The sequence below is a fragment of the Salminus brasiliensis genome, chromosome 21, assembly GCF_030463535.1.
Source record: "Salminus brasiliensis chromosome 21, fSalBra1.hap2, whole genome shotgun sequence".
NCBI classification, from domain to species: Eukaryota; Metazoa; Chordata; class Actinopteri; order Characiformes; family Bryconidae; genus Salminus; species Salminus brasiliensis.
The window spans coordinates 3,468,188-3,485,639 of record NC_132898.1 but is presented as its reverse complement, the minus strand read 5'-3'; the positions used below and the strand labels follow the sequence as shown (position 1 = coordinate 3,485,639).

Genomic DNA, 17,452 nt, shown 5'->3' with positions numbered 1-17,452 from the left:
TCAAAATTTTTATGATCAGAACTCTCCATGGCATTGAGGTAGTTAGTTCTTCAGTTAAATGGACAAATGAGAAGATGGTTACACCATAAACACCATTTATTAGGCCACCAAGAACAAGAATGGTTGACCGTCAAAAGCAAGTGGATCTATAATCTAAATGTGTGTGTGTGTGTGTGTATATATATATATATATTGTATGGTTTCAAATGGTTCCCAAGTTCTAGAAGGATCTGAAAGCATCTAGAAGGTGCTGAACCTTGCTCTCGTCTCAATCCCACGCAAAGTCGAAAGGTCAAGTACTGTAAACTCCCCAACTCAATTCCCCGGTTTCCCAAACAAACCTCTTCTGCCTTGTTGTTCTGCAGCCGTGGCCCCCTCGAGAGCTCGCTGGCGAACCCCTGGCGGTGTCGACGCTCCCTATAATGATAATGTATCGTGACACAGCTTGCGGGAAAACCTGCGCCGGCTGTCATTTCCGACGTGGCGCGGCGCTGACACGCTTTGATCTGGGATGCGGGGTCTCCCACTCATTTCCGCCTGGCTGGTGAGCGCATTAGTTCTTTGGAAGGCAGAGGAGGCAGGGGTCCTTGCGTCGTGATGCTCTGGAGAACGTACGCCTCCATCACTCCAGTTCTGTCAGACAGAGGGGAGCTCAGAATGAGACCTCGTCTGATTCTAGTGCTTAGCTGTGTTTTATGCCAGTTCAGAGCGCACTTCCACAGCAGGGGGGGTCTGGGGGGGTCCACGGTGGTCCACGTTCTCCTTGTTCGTCTGTTTGTTGCGTGAAGCAGCATTTTCATCATGCCTTCTGCTCAGATTCTCTTTTGCAGAGAAGGTCCTGGACTTTTCTACCACACCCCACCAATTAGCATCGCTCAAGACAGCATGACTGAACCATCACACGTCTAAAATTCAGGCCTCTAGACGTTTCTACTGTGACCTTTTGACCTCAGCGTTTGGGCATCCCCCATTTTAAAATGAAAGGAACGTGCTGTCCTGGGAAGCAAACACGTCTCCTTGGTCCCACACCCAGCTGTAAACTCCATAATTAAGTGGGCCAGTAGGAACATGAATCATTTTCACGGTCAGAAATCCGTGGCACTGGGGTAGTTCTTCAGATTGGTGGACAAATGAGGAGATGTTCCAACTGCCTGGACAGCTCTCCTACTGGCTTGATCTGAATAGAGTTATCCAGGCCTTTTTACGTTAAATAGTTTTACTGTTTAGTTAATTTGAAGTAGTTACTGAATCATTTACGGTAGTTATTACATAAAATGTGCAGTAATCTCTGAATACTCTACAGTATATTTTACAGTAATTACTGAATATTTTACAGTGGTTATTTAGTAATTTGCTATAGATACTGAATAATGTACAGTAGTTACTGAATAATTGACAGTAGTTAAATAATTTACAGTAATTCCTGAATAATTTACAGTAATTCCTGAATAATTTACAGTAATTTGCTATTATTACTAAATACTCTACAGTAGTTACTGAATAATTTACAGTAATTTGCTATTATTACTGAGTACTCTACAGTAGTTACTGAATAGTTTACAGTAGTTACTGAATAATTTACAGTAGTTATTCAATAATTTGCTATTGCTGAATACTCTACAGTAGATGCTGAATATTTTACAGAAGTTACTGAATAATTTGCAGTAGTTATTCACTACAGTACAGTTGGTGTTAAAAATAATTTACAGTATTTCCTGAATCATCTACAGTAGTTATTGAATGATTTACAGTAGTTATTCAGTAATTTGCTATTATTACTGAATAATTTACAGTAGTTATTTAATAATTTGTGATTATTACTAAATAATTTACAGAAGTTACTGAATAATTTACAGTAGTTATTCAGTAATTTGCTATTATTACTGATTAATTTACAGTAGTTGTTAAATAATTTGCAGTAGTTACTGAATACTTTACATTAGTTATTCAATAATTTGCTATTATTACTGATTAATTGACAGTAATTCCTGAATATTTTGTAGTATTTACTGAATTCTTTACAGTAGCTACTTTTTGCAGTAGTTCATCTACAATAATCTACAATGTTTACTGAATACAGCAGTCACCAAATAATTATAGAATCTAGAATTTAATGATGTGTCTATATTGCAGGTGTGTAGCACCTGTGTGTGTGTGTGTGTGTATAGTATGTTCTCTTTTTTAATGTGTTTATGGTTAAGTGGAAGTGTTCTGTGTATTTGCTCTCTTTGCATGTCTTATATTCACCCAGGGTGCAGCCTTCCTCCCTGGCCTGACTCTCTGGCTGCTGTGTGCTGATAATGTGGAGTAATTAAGGTGCAAGCGTTGAGTCTAAATAAAGGGAAAACACAACCTCTCTCAGATGAGCCCCCCGCATTCATCTTCTGGCTAATTAGAGCCATTCGTTTAGGCTGATAACTTTAAAACATGGAGCAGTAACACAGGGGGGCATTCTACAAAGGAATCGTCTTTTGTAGGCTGCGGACCCACAACAGATAGTTTTCATCATTTACATGGTTCGTGTTGTTGTGGTAGTTATTTTACAGCGTTGACTAATTGGTGGTGTTATTAAATTGGCTTTTCTCTGCGATCGTGTCCTACTGACCGGTGATCTTATAACTGGATTTTCTTCCCTAAACTAATTAGTTGTAAGTTAGATCACAGCCTGCGTTTACATGCACTTAATAATCTGATAACTGCAGAAAATTAGACCTTGGCAGTAATTCGTTCTACAAGCAGTTCAGTAATCTGATAATGAGAAACTCTGAGGCTGATTATGAGTCACTCTACAAAACGGGAGCTATTTCAACAATGCATTTTTTTTTTTAATCTGCAAAATGAAAGACATGTTCATCCTCCAAAAAAGCATATTTCCCCACCTCAGGCATGACATTCTTATTAATATTATATTCAGACATTGGATCCATATTCACAATAAAAGATGACAGGATGGTATGTGACAGTAAGATATATGAATCTATCTAACATTAAAGATATGTTCCTCCTCCAAAAGCATATTTTCCCACCTCAGGCATAACGTTCTTTTTAATATTATCCTTTGTATTCAGACATGGGATTTATATTCACAATAAAACGTGACGGGGTGGTATATGACCATATGTAACAAGAAAGATATGTTCATCCTCCAAAAAGAAAACATTTTACACATTAGTCATAAAACCCTTATTAATATCATCCTTTGTATTCCGACATGGGATTTATATTCACAATGAAACGTGACAGGGTGGTATGTGAAGGGGGGGGGTGGGTAGGGGGGGTATATGAATATATCTAACATGAAAGATATGTTCATCTACCAAAAGAAAAACTTTTCCATCTCAATCATAAAATTCTTCTAGATATCCTTTTTATTCAGACACGGGAGCCATATATACAATAAAATGTGACAGGGTGGTATGTGATGGGGTGGTATATGACCATATCTAACAAGAAAGATATGTTCATCCTCCAAAAAGAAAACATTTTACACATTAGTCATAAAACCCTTGTTAATATCATCCTTTTTATTCAGACATGGAAGCGTGACAGAGTGGTAAGTGACGGGGTGGTAAATTGAAATCTAAAATGCCCACCGTTTAGGTGGGCTACTATTATATCTGACGTATTTAAAGCATCCATTAACCCATCTGGTGGCTACTTGTCATAGCATTATATCAGTACAGTGGTCAGCTTCTAGATTACTGGTTCCTGATGGGCTAAATCTAGCTTAGTTGCAGTAGTTTCACTCCTGCACTTTGCTTTTGGGTTAGCCCGGCTTTAGCCGAGCAACGCGAGTTGCTATCGACCTACTTTTCATGCTGAATGTAGCTGCCCACCCTGCAGATCCAAATGCAGACCTCAGGATAGGATCCAGGTAATGCCACGGGTATAAAGACACTAGGCCTTTAGTGTGTTTAATGACCTGCCCTACGTTACCATGATCTAGCATGTTCCTTCTCTGGTCTACTATGGTCAGTATGACGTGAACGTGTCCGTATCCCAATAAGATGCCAGCTTCATCCCCCTCCTTTTGAAGATCCTACTTTATTTGTGAGACAAAGCTGCGATTTTTCATTTTCCCCCCATGTGGAACGGCGCTTCTGCAACCTGACAAAAAACAGATGACTCTGTGCTTTGCGAGTTAGGTACGTGTCACGGCTAAATCATCTCCTTTGATAGGTGACTGGGGAAGATTTCTAAAGCCCTCGGGCAGGAGGATTAGAAGGAAGTCTCTCAGCACCATCTCTGCGGTTTAAAGGGGGGGGGGGTGCTGGAGGGGGCTTGCGCTAGTAGCTAATCTGACTGTTGAGCTGTGTCGGTAATAGCTTTCACAGACACCACAATAAACATCCGGTGGGAATTTGCACTCGAGGGAACGCTCAGTCCTCGTTCTCCGGCGACCGCTCTTTCACAGCAAGCTCAGTATTGCCGCCGAGCTTCTCCGGCCATCCCTGGAAGGCCCGGGGATCTGTTGTTTCCCTCCTGTGGTGTCGAGTCTTGCAGGCTCAATGGGTCGCACAATGCATCACCATCAAGAGTGTAACAGTTACATTAGCTTTAACATGTCTCCCGAGACCAGGCTAATTAGAATGTGTTTCGAGGCGTGTAGCGCTATGAAGGGAGGCAGAGATGTGAGAAGCGCCTGGAGAGGAATAACAGTATAGTTTGAGGTTCTGTTTCGGTGGCGTGCCGGCACACGTTCTAGGCCCGTTCTAGGATGCGGATTTGACGCAGTTGGAGAGCAACGTGTGGGTTTAGCTAACGTGTTTTAGAAGTTGTGATTGAACTGATGGAGATTTAGAAACAACAGGTAGGGTCATAATATTTCTATATTTTATTATTATATTAAATTGACCCTCTTAATTAATTGGCAGGGATTATCTGCCAGTCTGCATGATGATAATACATGCTTTTTGGCAGCCCCTCGGTATTGCGCCCTCCCCCGTGTGTTTCATGTTCATGTTTGATTCAATGATTCGGTTCAGTGTCATGATTCATGTTCCTGTGTTTGATTCAAGCTCATCATGTCATGTTTAGTTAATGTGTTGCACCTGAGGCTGGGGGTACTTAAGGAGCTCGGATACTCAGCTCCTTGCCAAGTGTTGGATTGTAGGTCCAGAGCCTCGAGGTAGCCCGAGAGGTTCGATACACAGATCACAATGTGTTTAGGCCAGTTCGGTTCACAGTTCAGGTCCTCTAGCGGACCTTGCTTCTATCATCGGGTTTGGTCGGCCTAGTCATTTATGGTTCAGCGGCTGGTTCCCCAGCTCTCTCCCCCCTAGTTTTGTGTAGTCTCTGTGCAGTTCATGCATGTCCTTAGTTTCCCCTTAGTCTCCCCAGGCACTGCCTGGAAGGGTGTTTGTATTTTCCCAGGTCCCCATATCCAGTTTTATCCAGTTTTAAAGTTTCCAGTCAGCAGTTCAGATGCCTCTGAGATTCGTTGGCTCAAAGCTAGCTAACATGCTAGCACACTGTTGTATTCCAAAGCTGAGGTAAATATTGCAAAAGGGACTCGTGAAACTTTGTGCTGAGGACATTATGGCTTCTCTTTATCAGTCTCTCAAGGCTGTTGATCATTATTTTACGAGAGGAGCTTGTAAACTCAGCAAACTCCGAAGTTTCAACAAACTAGCGTGCTAACAGTGGCTCAGAGTGTTACCTTTTTGGCGTTTGACTTCATTAGCGGTGCGTTTGTCCTGTAGGCGCTTACCTGCGCCAAGGAAACTCCAGGAAATGCTTATTGATGACAGGCCCTGGGCACACGGGGAGAGTATTAATTTATGTATCGAGCTAAAAAGGGCTGAAAAACTGTGGCTCACATGAATAATTCATCCGTGCTGACTGGGAAGAGCACTCTCACAAACACTCGGTTTGACAGCGTAACAATCTGCTACTGAGGTCCGTGACAAAGATGCGTTCTTTAACAATGGGATCACTTTAACGTCGTACACCACTGTTGACGGCAGGGCCTTATTTATTTTTATGCCTTAATGCAGTGTAGGGGTCTCGCAGTACCAGAATCACAATGCTAACACAATGAGTAGAAAAGGATTCTGTAAGGTATTAAAAAGGGTCCTTTAACTTGTAACAGTAGTGGAATTATTTTTGGTGCTTTAAGATAAGAGAGATAAGATAATCCTTTATTATTCCCGCAGTGGGGAAATTCTCAATATAATTATAGAGCCTAGTTAAAGATAACATAGTTTCACAGTCTTAAAAATTAAGAAAATGCTGCTATTTGTGCCACGTTTGGGTGGAAGGATGTTTTTAGATACATTTAAATTAAAATTTCAAATAAATAAAGTTGCATTAAAGCAACGCTATGAAAAAATGTGTTTCCTGCTCCTGGGCTCCCCCTACAGTCAGGAAGTGTAATTCACGCTTCGAGCCACCACTAAAGGACACCGTTTTCTGGACGAGCTGAGAGATACAGAGGTGTCACTGAAGATAAAGAAGCATGTGGACTGAGGGGGGTGAGGAATATTATCGAATTTTACACAAATATGAATATGATGGGAGTGTTGTCCTGCCAGCTTCTCCAAAGTTACATACTGCTGTTAGCAGCGTGCCGAGCACCGGAATAGCATTGACAGCAATGCAATTCTCCACAAAGCTTAAAGATTTTATTTTATTATTTTTAAAATATTTAGTATTTTGTGGTTTTTTTAGAGTGAAAATGCCACATATTGTTGCTTTAAAGCTTCAGTTTGTAGAACCAACCTTAGTTTTGACACTAAGCAAAACTCAAAATCACTGCGACATCAACCAGATGCAGCAACGGTGGAAGATCGTTGTATTTCAGATGGTCAGTGAGTTGTTTTAGGCACATCTCCATATCAGTCAGACCTAAAAAAAAACCTTCTCTCACACGTTTGGATGGGTTTTCAGTTTAGCCAGTGCAGAACAAGCTCCCGAATGGATTTCCTCTGTGAGGACTGGCATTGTTGCTCATGACAGGCCGTCATCAAACCTTCCCACCATCTTTTTGTCCTACATAGTGAATGCACTTTACTTTACCTCTTCTGAGAGCAGATGAGGCCGTCTGGGGGCTCTTGTGATGGGCTTGTAACGGTCATGTGTAGGGCTGCTGCAGCTGAGGAGCAAATTTCCTCCAGTCGTATTGTTGAAAAGTGGAAAGGTGCAAAGGAGAGCTTTTCACGCTGTTGTCAAGGGAAAGCTCTGACGTTTCGGTGCTTGGACGTACGGCGAGTGGGAAATGATTACAGTGGCTGAAAAAAATGAGACAAAAATGTACAAACCAGCAGAAAAAATCTGGAGCTGGATATAACTGGACGACTGCTTCAGTTGCTGGTCACCACATGCAGACCTGTTGTCTCCTGGGCTTTCTTAGAACCCAGAACTAGTCTATCTGTATTGATTATATCACTGTATCACTATATCACTGTATTGATTATATATTGTTGATTATATATTATGTATATTATGTATTGATTATATATTATGAACAATATTGATTTTTAGTGAATAGTTGTAGACGTAAAAACTGGTGGCAACAGTGGTATATTGTTGTGTTGTGTCGAAATCCCAACCACTAGATGCTATGACTCCTATTATGGGTAAAGTGCTTTGATTAAAAATAGCTAACTAAGGGTCTGTCACTGTGATCGGAGGATCGCTGGTTCGAAACCCAGTCATGCTGCTAGCCATCGATAGCCGAGGCCCAGTGAGAGCGCAATCGGCCTTGCGGTGCTGGCTGCCCGCCGCTGGCGCCTGCAGGCAGGTGCGTCGGAGCCGGGTTTGTGGGGCTTCCCTCCAGGCGCTTTGGCAGTTCGAACAATCAGCGGCTTGACTGCGCACACGTCGGAAGGGACGTGCGTTGGTCCGCCCTCACTGGTGCGGGGTGCAACACATACGATGGGGGGATAAGTATGCACGGGTTGGGTAATTGGCTGTCCAAATTGGGGGAAATGAGTAAAAATCTGATAATTTTGGGAGGGAATCTGAAATGTTTGAAAATTAGTCATCAGACGTGAGCATGGTTCATTTCTTTACAGTGATACATCTCATTAGGAAGAGAACTCCATAACCAGGCTGTCCTTTCATGAAGTAACTTTCCATTAGTTCCATTCACCACCACTGTCAACAATTATCACTCAAAAAGATTTAGTCTGTAATGATGATGGTTTTTGGTGGTCATTTTTCAGCCGATACCCAAGATATCAATATTGGAATCAGCCTGATAGTCTTGTATCTTCTCAAGCCTGAAGCCTGAAGCTGTGTTTCTTCTCTTTGCAGATGATGGCCCTTACTCTAAAGGCAACAAGGACCCAACAGGGCCTGACAATTCTCTCACCTCCAGAAGACAGAGCATTCCAGGTACACCCAAAGCCTCTCTCTCTCTCTCTCTCTCTCTCTCTCTCTCTCTCTCTCTCTCGTCTGTCTTCTTTTGTGCCCACACAAACACAGGCTCCTACCCTCAGAGAGTGCCAGTGCTACCCCGCTCCCTCCGCAGCCTTTTGATGTTGGCGAACGTGTTTATCTGCGGCCCCGTGGGGATTTCTCCACACTTCCTGCCACGGCGGTGGAGATGCGTGTTTGTGATGGAGAGCTTTGGGGGTTTAGTGCACACTGCTGGCAGCTTTCTCAAGGCGTTTCCTGTGGATTCTTGAAAAGTGGTGTCTGTTCGAATCGCCGTGCCAGTTTGAAGCGCTGCGCCCGGCTCGGAACGGCTGCACATTTAAAGGATTACTCCAGCGTTTCATGATCTAACCTCCATCTGCTGCATCTGGAGCGCACAGTCAGTTCCTGCAGGCAGTCATTTTGACCTGTAGTGGAGGACTGTTTATAGATGGATGTCCCGATCTAGTGTTTTCCAATGATCCGATCCGAGTACCTAAATGTTGACGGGCGGACGATACCGGTCAAATCCGATCTTTGTTGTACTTTAAATAAGATGACCTCTGCTACAACAAAACCAAGGATCAGGGGTCGATCGAGCTTTAAAAGCCAATACCCAATCCTTTAAAAATGCCCCCACCAATCCTGAGTCACTTTTTTCCCTTATAAAGTGCAAGTTTATGGTAAATATTTGCATGTTGGCAGGCAAATAAATATAAATAAATAAATAAATAAATGAAAAAAATAATAAATTAGTGGTGTTGATCTATTAAAAAGTTTAATTTCTAGGTATACTGAGAATAGCGTCATTAGCATCAGAATACAGTTCATTACAGACGTTTACAGACGATGTTTTTATCGTGATAAATATTGTGTATCGTAAATAATATCTTTAAATATCGTGATGTTGCATTTTTACCATATCGCCTGTATAATACACAGAGCTTTTTCAAATCAGGCTGATATTGACTGCTGACTAATGACTGTCCATCACGCCTCCAGTAAAAACCCCCATAAGAGCCATATAAGAGGCACAGAGGGCGGATCTCCATTAAAGCACTTTATTATCCATCTTCAGATAATCTTAATCTTACATAATGGAGTGTAAAAATAGCCTGGGATGTGTATGTAGGCCTGATGAGCATTGCAAGCCATCATCCCTTGATTAAATGCACTTAGTCACATTAAACACATTTAGCTGTATGTGTGTTTGCTGGGGATAAATATTTAATGCAGAATTAGGCCTAATCATCTTCAACTGGAGCCTAAATGGACACGGACTGCTCGGTGCGCTTCAGCTCTCTTTCACGTTCAGAGTTCAGGGAAAACGTTACGTTAATAATTAAAGCTGGATGAAGTGCGGGTTCGTGCCTGGGCCGAATGCTTAACTGGCTCAGGTTGAAGAGTGCTTTATGGAACCGCTGGGTAGATATGAGGTGATATGGCCGGGAAACAACCTGGCCTTATTTTAAGCGTTTAATCAATTGCTTTCTATTAATTAGTCTCAAATGCAAATGCCTGCATTACAGCCTGTGGCTTATCTCGGTTAGGAGCACTGGGTGTTCCATTTAGAAGAGAATGACTTGGATGGGGTAAGGGCTGTTAGATTTATTGCCTCTTTTGGCCCCTAATTAGCTTTTCATTGTTGTTACCAAGGAATACAACTCATTAAATGTTCACAGAGCTGGTTTCCTGCCTCTGAATAACGCTAGCTCATATTCAGCAAAGATTCCTTGGCATTTTTGTCCTTGGTACACTCTTATATTTACATTACATTTAAGGCATTTAACAGACGCTCTTCTCCAGAGCGACTTACAAAAGTGCTTTGCTATTTATCCAAGAAAACCCTCAGCTAGTTTAAATAGACTAATAATTCAAAGATCCTCTAATCTTAGACTCTACTAAACACCAGTCAGTAAGGTGAGCACTCTGCTATTCGCCCAAGCACTCTCAGAAGAGGTGGGTCTTCAGTCTGGGTTTGAGGACAGCGAGCGTTGGACTCTGCTGTTCGGACACCCAGGGGAAGCTCGTTCCACCACTTCGGTGCAGGACAGAAAAAAGTCTGGACGCTCGTCTTCCGTGGATCTTAAAGGATGGCGGGTCGAGCCGAGCCGTACTTGAAGCTGGAAGGCCTCTCGGTGCGGATCGGCTTTTGACCATTGCCATCAAGTACGAATGGGGCTGGCTGGTCCAGTCTTGGCTTTGTAGGCCAGAGTCAGGGGTCTGAATCTGATGACCTGGGCTGCAGCTACAGGAAGCCAGTGAAGAGAGAACGCAGCAGTGGATGACGTGGCTGAATTTAGGGACGTTGAAGGCGACCCGTGCCGCTGCATTCTGGATGAGTTGCAGGGGCCTGATGGTGCGCAGAGGAAGACCAGCCAGAAGAGAGTTGCAGTAGTCAAGTCTTGAAGTGACGAGAGACTGATCGAGCACCTGGGCGACTCTCTAGAGAGGAAGGGTGGAACTCTCCGGATGTTGTACAGGAGAAATCTGCATGACCGAGTTACTTAAGCAACATGACTTGAGAAGGATAACTGATCCATGACTACACCAAGGCTTCCAGCTTCTGTAGAAGGAGTGACCAGTGAGTTCTTAAAGGAGATGGTCAGATTGTTTTTAGGTGCAGCAGTTCCCGGGTTTATTTTTCTCTTAAAAATAAAGCCGCCACAAGGGCTTCTTTGAGTGACGCCTTAGAGGAAGCATTATAGGTTCCGTAAAGAACCATTTGACGAGGAGTTGTGAATGTGAAGAACCTCTAAATTGGCGAAGAAGCTCTACATCCCCTTCTGTAAACCTATGAAAGGTTCTTTACACATCTTTACACAACATAAAATGGTTCTCTAAAAAAACAAGATCTGGGCTACAAATGGTTCTTCGAGCGATGCCGTAGAAGAACCACTTTTGGTTCCAAGAAGAACGATGTTTGTGAATGTGAGGAACCTTTCACACGTTTAAAAAAAACCCTAAAATCTTCTCTTGATGTAAAAGTTCTTAACAAATTTTAAGATTATTTGTGTTTTTTCTGAAACCAAAAGTAGTTCTTCTTTGGCATCACTCAAAGAACCTTTTGAAGAACCTTAATTTTGCAAAATGCAGCAATATTTTTAAGAAGTCATTGGAGTTTCCATGTCAGAATATTGTGATGTATATCATATATCGTGAAGCGGTTGTTAAGCATCATTATGGAACATTTTTGGCTCATCGCCACCCTTTTCTACCTATTCCTACCCATATATATGCATTTAGGTCGGCCAGCCTAAATTTAAAGATCCAGCAATGTTCTAGAGGTTCTAAATTCATAGATAATTGCTCTCACTGTGGTTCAGTAAGGCTCTAAAACCTTAATTTCTTAAATTGTATTTATTATTTTAGTTATTATATATATATATAAACATTTTTATTTCTCTCAATGTGGTTTAACCCGGCTATTCGTAACTCCCCCTAGGGGCACTAGCAGCTTAAAGACTTAACACACATCTCCTTCGACATGTGAAGCCAGACACAGCCTTGGAGACACTTTGAGGAAAGCGGCATGTTCCCAGCTCCACCGCACTAGCTAATAGATGCCTTAATAGAAGCCATCTACCCACCCAGGGAAAGCACAGCTGGTTGTGCTCTCTCAGACTCCGGCTGCTGATGGCAAAGCGGCATGGCTCGGGATTCAAACTTGTGACCCCCTGGCCATAGTGGTGCCATAAAAGACCACTGAGCTTCACTGAGCCCCCTTTTAGATTGTGTTTGGTCATGGAGACGACATCACTCCACACCTCATGGTATTAATGATATTTTATTCATGATATTTGCAGTCAGCAGATCTGGCTGCCTTCAGTCCTGGCTGTGTAACGTTCAGTGAATCTAATCAGGTACATTTAGGTCATTTCTGATTATAGTAATATGGGGGTGGGGGGGGGGGGGCATTTACGTTTTCACATGAGTGATTTGCATATTAGATTATGCCTTAATTAATTAATTAAATGAATAATAATAATACTTGTGTTTCGTGCTTGATATTAGGCCGCAGCAGTACAGACAGTAGGCCACTCTACCTGTGTTGGAATCAGCTGTATTTTAATGCTGTGGGCTCCTGGGGATGAGAAGCCCAAAGCCGGGGATGTGTGTGGAGTCATTCAGCGTTAATGACTACAGCTAATGCAGTCAAAGTTGTTGGGTTCCGTCCTGCAGAGTGCCGTTGCTAGACTGAACCTCCTCCGTGCTTTCAGTCATTTTCTCAGCCGGTGCCGCGTGATGTGGCAGGGCACAATCTGTTCCTATGCGCAGACAGCTGAGCAATTAGGCTCAGATCCTCTCTCGCTGTTTACGTGCCATCTCCGTTACAGTGCTCTGAAGCCACAGGGGCTTACGTTAAGGACTCTGGGTGTTTATGTCTGCTGTGAAACATGGTGAATTTATCGTGCGTTTAAAAATGCGGTACACTGTAAAATTTAATAGCCTGGGCCCTGATTGGTCCTTCTGTATACAACACCAATACACTCGAGCTTTAGACGTAAAAACCCCCATGAAGTGTTCTGAGCTCAAGACAGGTTGTATAGACTTAAATGTCCCAAGCCGATACTCCAGTAACTCATTTTCTAACAAATCAGGTGTCAACTTTTAAAGTCCAATCGACTCCCGATCCTTGGCTTTTCTGTAGCAGAGCGCCCTCTGGTGTTCTCTAGGCTGCTAGCTGGCGCCTGCCGCACTCAGGACTTCGACAACTGCCCTAACCTGGACTGGTGTACTCTGTTGTACCAACTTGGCAAGTGAAGGTGCACGTATTTGTCATTGTACTATGTACAGCATAATGTGTCCCTATTTTACCCATCTGTGGTAGTGAACACACATACACTAGTGAACTAGGGGCAGTGAGCACAAACTCCAGCAGCCAACTCCTGCAGCCAACTCCAGCGCCCGGGGAGCAGAGAGGGTGAAGGGCCTTGCTCAAGGCCCAACAGCAGCAGCTTGCAGAGCCCGGGTATCGAACCCACAACCCTGTCATCAACAGCCCGGCACGCTAACGGCTGAGTTACCACTGCCCCTTCGACTCCCGAAGACGGGAGGATGCTGCACGATAGTTTTGCTGTTGGCACAGCAGTGTGGTGCGTAATGCATTCTGGCATATTTGCAGTCACGTCCTGATGCATCCTCGAGAACACGGGCCGAACCAGAACACATCCGGGCGTTCGGACTGTATTCGGCTAGATGTGAGCTTTTGAAGGACAGACAAGAACGCAGATTGAGAATCGGTCAGTTCTGCTGCACTGTTAAAGGTGGAATGTAGAGTTAGCTGTAGAAGCCAACTTCAGCCTTGATTTAGCTGCTAACTGCTAACATCTCTGCACTTATCAGCTCAAATAAGCTCACAAACGAGCAAACCCCCCAAAAACCCAAAATGCTACAAGCGCTACCATACTATTCAAATTCTTATTGAGGCACTGGAAGAAATGAGATTTGTGGCCTGAACTGTATGCCTCGCTCTGGCCATGAGTGTTGACCAGGTCAGAACATCTCCCAAACATCTGGCAAGTCTTGTGGGATGTTCCTGGTATGCAGTGGTCAGCACCTACCAAAAGTGCTCCAAGGAAGGACAACATCACGGTCAGGGTCATGGCCGCCCAGTTCTCACAGATCCATGTGGGAGTGAAGGCTGCCCCGTCTGGCCGGATCCCATAGAAGAGCTTCTGTAGCTCAACAAACTGTTGAAAAAGTTCATGTTGGCTTTGTCTTGTGGAGGCTGTGCTTCAATGGTTGAGGGCTGTTTTAGAGGCACGAGGGGAACCTACACAAAATTAAGCAGCTGGTTTTAATGTTATGGCTGATTGATGTACATTTGTTTTTAGTGCACAGATTATTCATTAGGGTTTCAGTACTATGTAGAACCATTTCTGAGGTTCAGCAGTGGTACTGAACTGAGCAGTCCTGGTAGGAACAGGTAAACAGTAGGTCAGAGCTAATGAATGCGTTCATCCCACTGTTGGATGAGGGGTCATTCTGCTTGACCGTACAGTCACAGACTGCAGAGTCAGTGTAATGGTATTGCCTGGCTGACTCTACTCTCTGGCCTCTGGCTTGTGTTTGTCTCTTGTGTTTCTGGGCAGAAGAGCTGCGGGGGGTGACGCTGGTGGAGCTGATTAAGAAGGAAGGCAGCACTCTGGGCCTCACCATCTCAGGAGGAACCGACAAGGACGGAAAACCACGCGTCTCCAACCTGCGACCTGGGGGCCTCGCAGCCAGGTAAAAAAAAAAAAAAAGGACGGTGAATAAAACTACTGGTACCTAGAGAACATAAGAGGGTGCTCTGCTAGAACAAAGAACTAGACAACGAATACCCAATCCATTAAAAAATACACAATATGGACAAAAGTTTTGGGACACCTACACATCACACCTATAGGAGTTTTTATGACATCCCGTTCTAAACCTCTAGGCATTAATAAGGAGCTGGTCCCCCTTTGCAGCTCTAGCAGCAGCAGGTCTGGAGCTCTGCAGATATTGGAGACTTTTCTGCACTCTGCTCTGAGCTCAGCACTCGGCCCTGACCCCGCTCTGTAGCTTTACGTGGTCTGAAAGACACTCTGTGTCTGAGCTGCTCTCTGTGAGCTGTTCCTCTTAAACTCTTCCACTGTTCAATAATAACACCACTCACAGTTTATGGAGGAAGATCTAGGAGGGAAGGTCTAAATTTCACCAGCTGACTTGCTGTTGATGTTGGTGCAGCGGTGTCTCCTATTACATACAGAACCACGCTGGAGTTCAGTGAGCTCTTCAGAACCTCCCGTTCTTTTGCTGATGTGTGTAAGAAAGGCAGACTGCAGGACTAGAGGTTCGAGTTTATACACCTGTGGCAACGGGACTGAATGAAACATGTGTGTCCCAATACATTTGTCCATGAAGTGAGCTCAGTTTGGTCATATTTCGAGCACAGCAGCAGGACGGCAACATTGCGAATCAGTGCAGAACAGCATACAATAACATCTCCAGCGCAATGCGGTTTTGCCGCTCATCTAAAAGCGCCCTCAGTGAGACACACACACACACACACACACACTCGCCACTCTCTCCCCTCTGTGCCCTGTTGTATTCACAGTCGGACAAGTCAGAGCAGATCAGCAGTTCAGCGGATGACGCTGGAATCACCTGACGTCTCACAAGGGCACAAATCCGAAAGAATGTTGAAGTCTATGCATGATGAGGCTAAAAATATGTACTCAGCATTTGCACTTTGGGGAACTACAGTGCAGCGCAGACTAGTGCGGAATGCCTGACAGCATGTGATGCTGGAGATTGGACTCAGAAACACCTTTAAAAGGTTCTTCACAGTCACACTCATCTCTTAATGGAACCAAACGTGGTTCTTCTATGGATTCGCTCAAAGAACCATCCAAACACCTCCATGTTTAGGAGTGCAGACTGGGTGGTTAGATGGCGCTCTCTCTGCCCCCTCATCACTCTTAAGCGATGTTGGTTGGCGCAGGTGTCTGTTGGCTGGTGTGGTGGAGCTGTGGAGCTCACCTTACTTCATTCAGTGAAGTACTGATTAGATGAAGTAGGTGTTCAATGGGAGCTGGAAATACTGGCCTAGCCAAGGTTAGAGGTCTTCTGGAAAGCTGTGCTATAAAAAATAAAGGTGCTACCCTAGGTTCTTTGAGCAGTGCCATAGAGGAACCACTATTGGTTCCATAAAGAACCTTTTTTGTAATCGAGATGTGGCCTTTTAATTGATGGAGAACCTTCACACCAAGAGCAAGGTTTTTTCGGGGGATATTTTATAGACTATCCACACTCACACGTCAAACATAAAGAGAAACATCGACCTTTATGGAACCTCATGGTTCTTCTATGGCATCAATCAAAAAAAGAATGTACCTTTTAACAAAATGCGGCTCAACCCTAATCCACCCCACCTAATCCAACTAATTACTGCCTCCTGAAGTTCTTGATTGGCTGAGTCGGGGGTGTTTGGAGTTGAAGCCTGCAGGATGGGAGCTCTCCAGGTTCTTCTTTTTTTTGTATATTAATTATAAATTAATTATAATTAATTAATTAAGTCAGGTTTTATCTGAACAAAAAATAATAATAAAGCCATAAATAATGCTCAGACAGCTTTATGGATCTTCTGAAGTTCCTCTCTGGGAATCCAGTCACTTTCTTCAATCAATCTGCACACATTTATATAAGGATGCTTGTTTGCTCAGTTCAGATGTTGCTCCACTTCATTACCAACAGAAATAGTCGGCCCATATTTGCCTGGCACCTCTATACTTTTGCCCTGGACTGTGGTTCCACACTCTGCAGGGCTGGAATGAAGGAAGTCGGACTGCAGCTGGGTTGATAACATGTTCTTGGCCGGGCATTTCGCCCGTGCCAGGTCAAGCAAGCCCAAAGGACAGTGGGAATAAATAGTGTTCATTTCTCTAATTAGCATCTAAATGAGCATATGTTTACTCCCCGTAGCGTGTTCAACAGCGGATACTGGGTTCCTGCCCTGGATGACTGACTCACTGTTCGACCGAGAATTCAGATATCTGTTCCGATAAAGCGCTGGAGGCTGGGCTGAACTTAAAAAAGCAAGAATTACCTTCATGTAAATGTGCAAGATCATTAGATCAAGCTCAGTCACAGCCCAGCGGGAACGCTGCGGTATAGTGTAGTACAGTAATGACGCAGTATTCCGTATTTCAGTGGCTTTGACTGAAATACTCAGTCATACAGGTTGTAGTGATGGGTTGAGCTATAGACTAGCTGCCCAGCCACCAAAATGGATTTTGACTGGTTAATTTTGGGCCAGAAGCTTTAAAGAAAACCAAAGAATATACCCCTTGTCCAATCAGAATGGAGGACCAATATTCCAAACACAAAAATATCTGTGGTCACACAGATATTTTTATGGAAAGAGAGGTATGACCATGACATCACATTATCATGTGAGCTGAATTTTATTGCTTTAGTCGGGGGAAAAAGTGAAGTGTACGGAGTACTGAAGTGTTCGGAATACCGACATGTGTGGAGTACTGAAGTATATGCAGTACTGAAGTGTTCGGAATACTGAAGTGTATTAAATACTGAAGTGTGTGGATTACTGAAGTGTACGGATTAC

The 17,452-nt window shown here is 43.6% G+C and overlaps 1 protein-coding gene across 5 annotated transcripts in view; it reads left to right on the top strand.

Annotated features, from left to right (window-relative positions):
• The window catches only part of grip2b (glutamate receptor interacting protein 2b), a 214,287-nt gene that overhangs the window by 135,959 nt on the left and 60,876 nt on the right, over positions 1-17,452 (top strand). For 4 of the 5 annotated variants that reach the window (XM_072665622.1, XM_072665619.1, XM_072665621.1 and 1 more), the window contains exons 2-3: positions 8,257-8,337; positions 14,454-14,589. In XM_072665622.1, coding sequence (XP_072521723.1) covers positions 8,257-8,337; positions 14,454-14,589 — 217 coding nt within the window. The remainder of the gene's footprint in view (positions 1-8,256; positions 8,338-14,453; positions 14,590-17,452) is intronic. The other variant, XM_072665620.1, reaches the window with a different exon arrangement.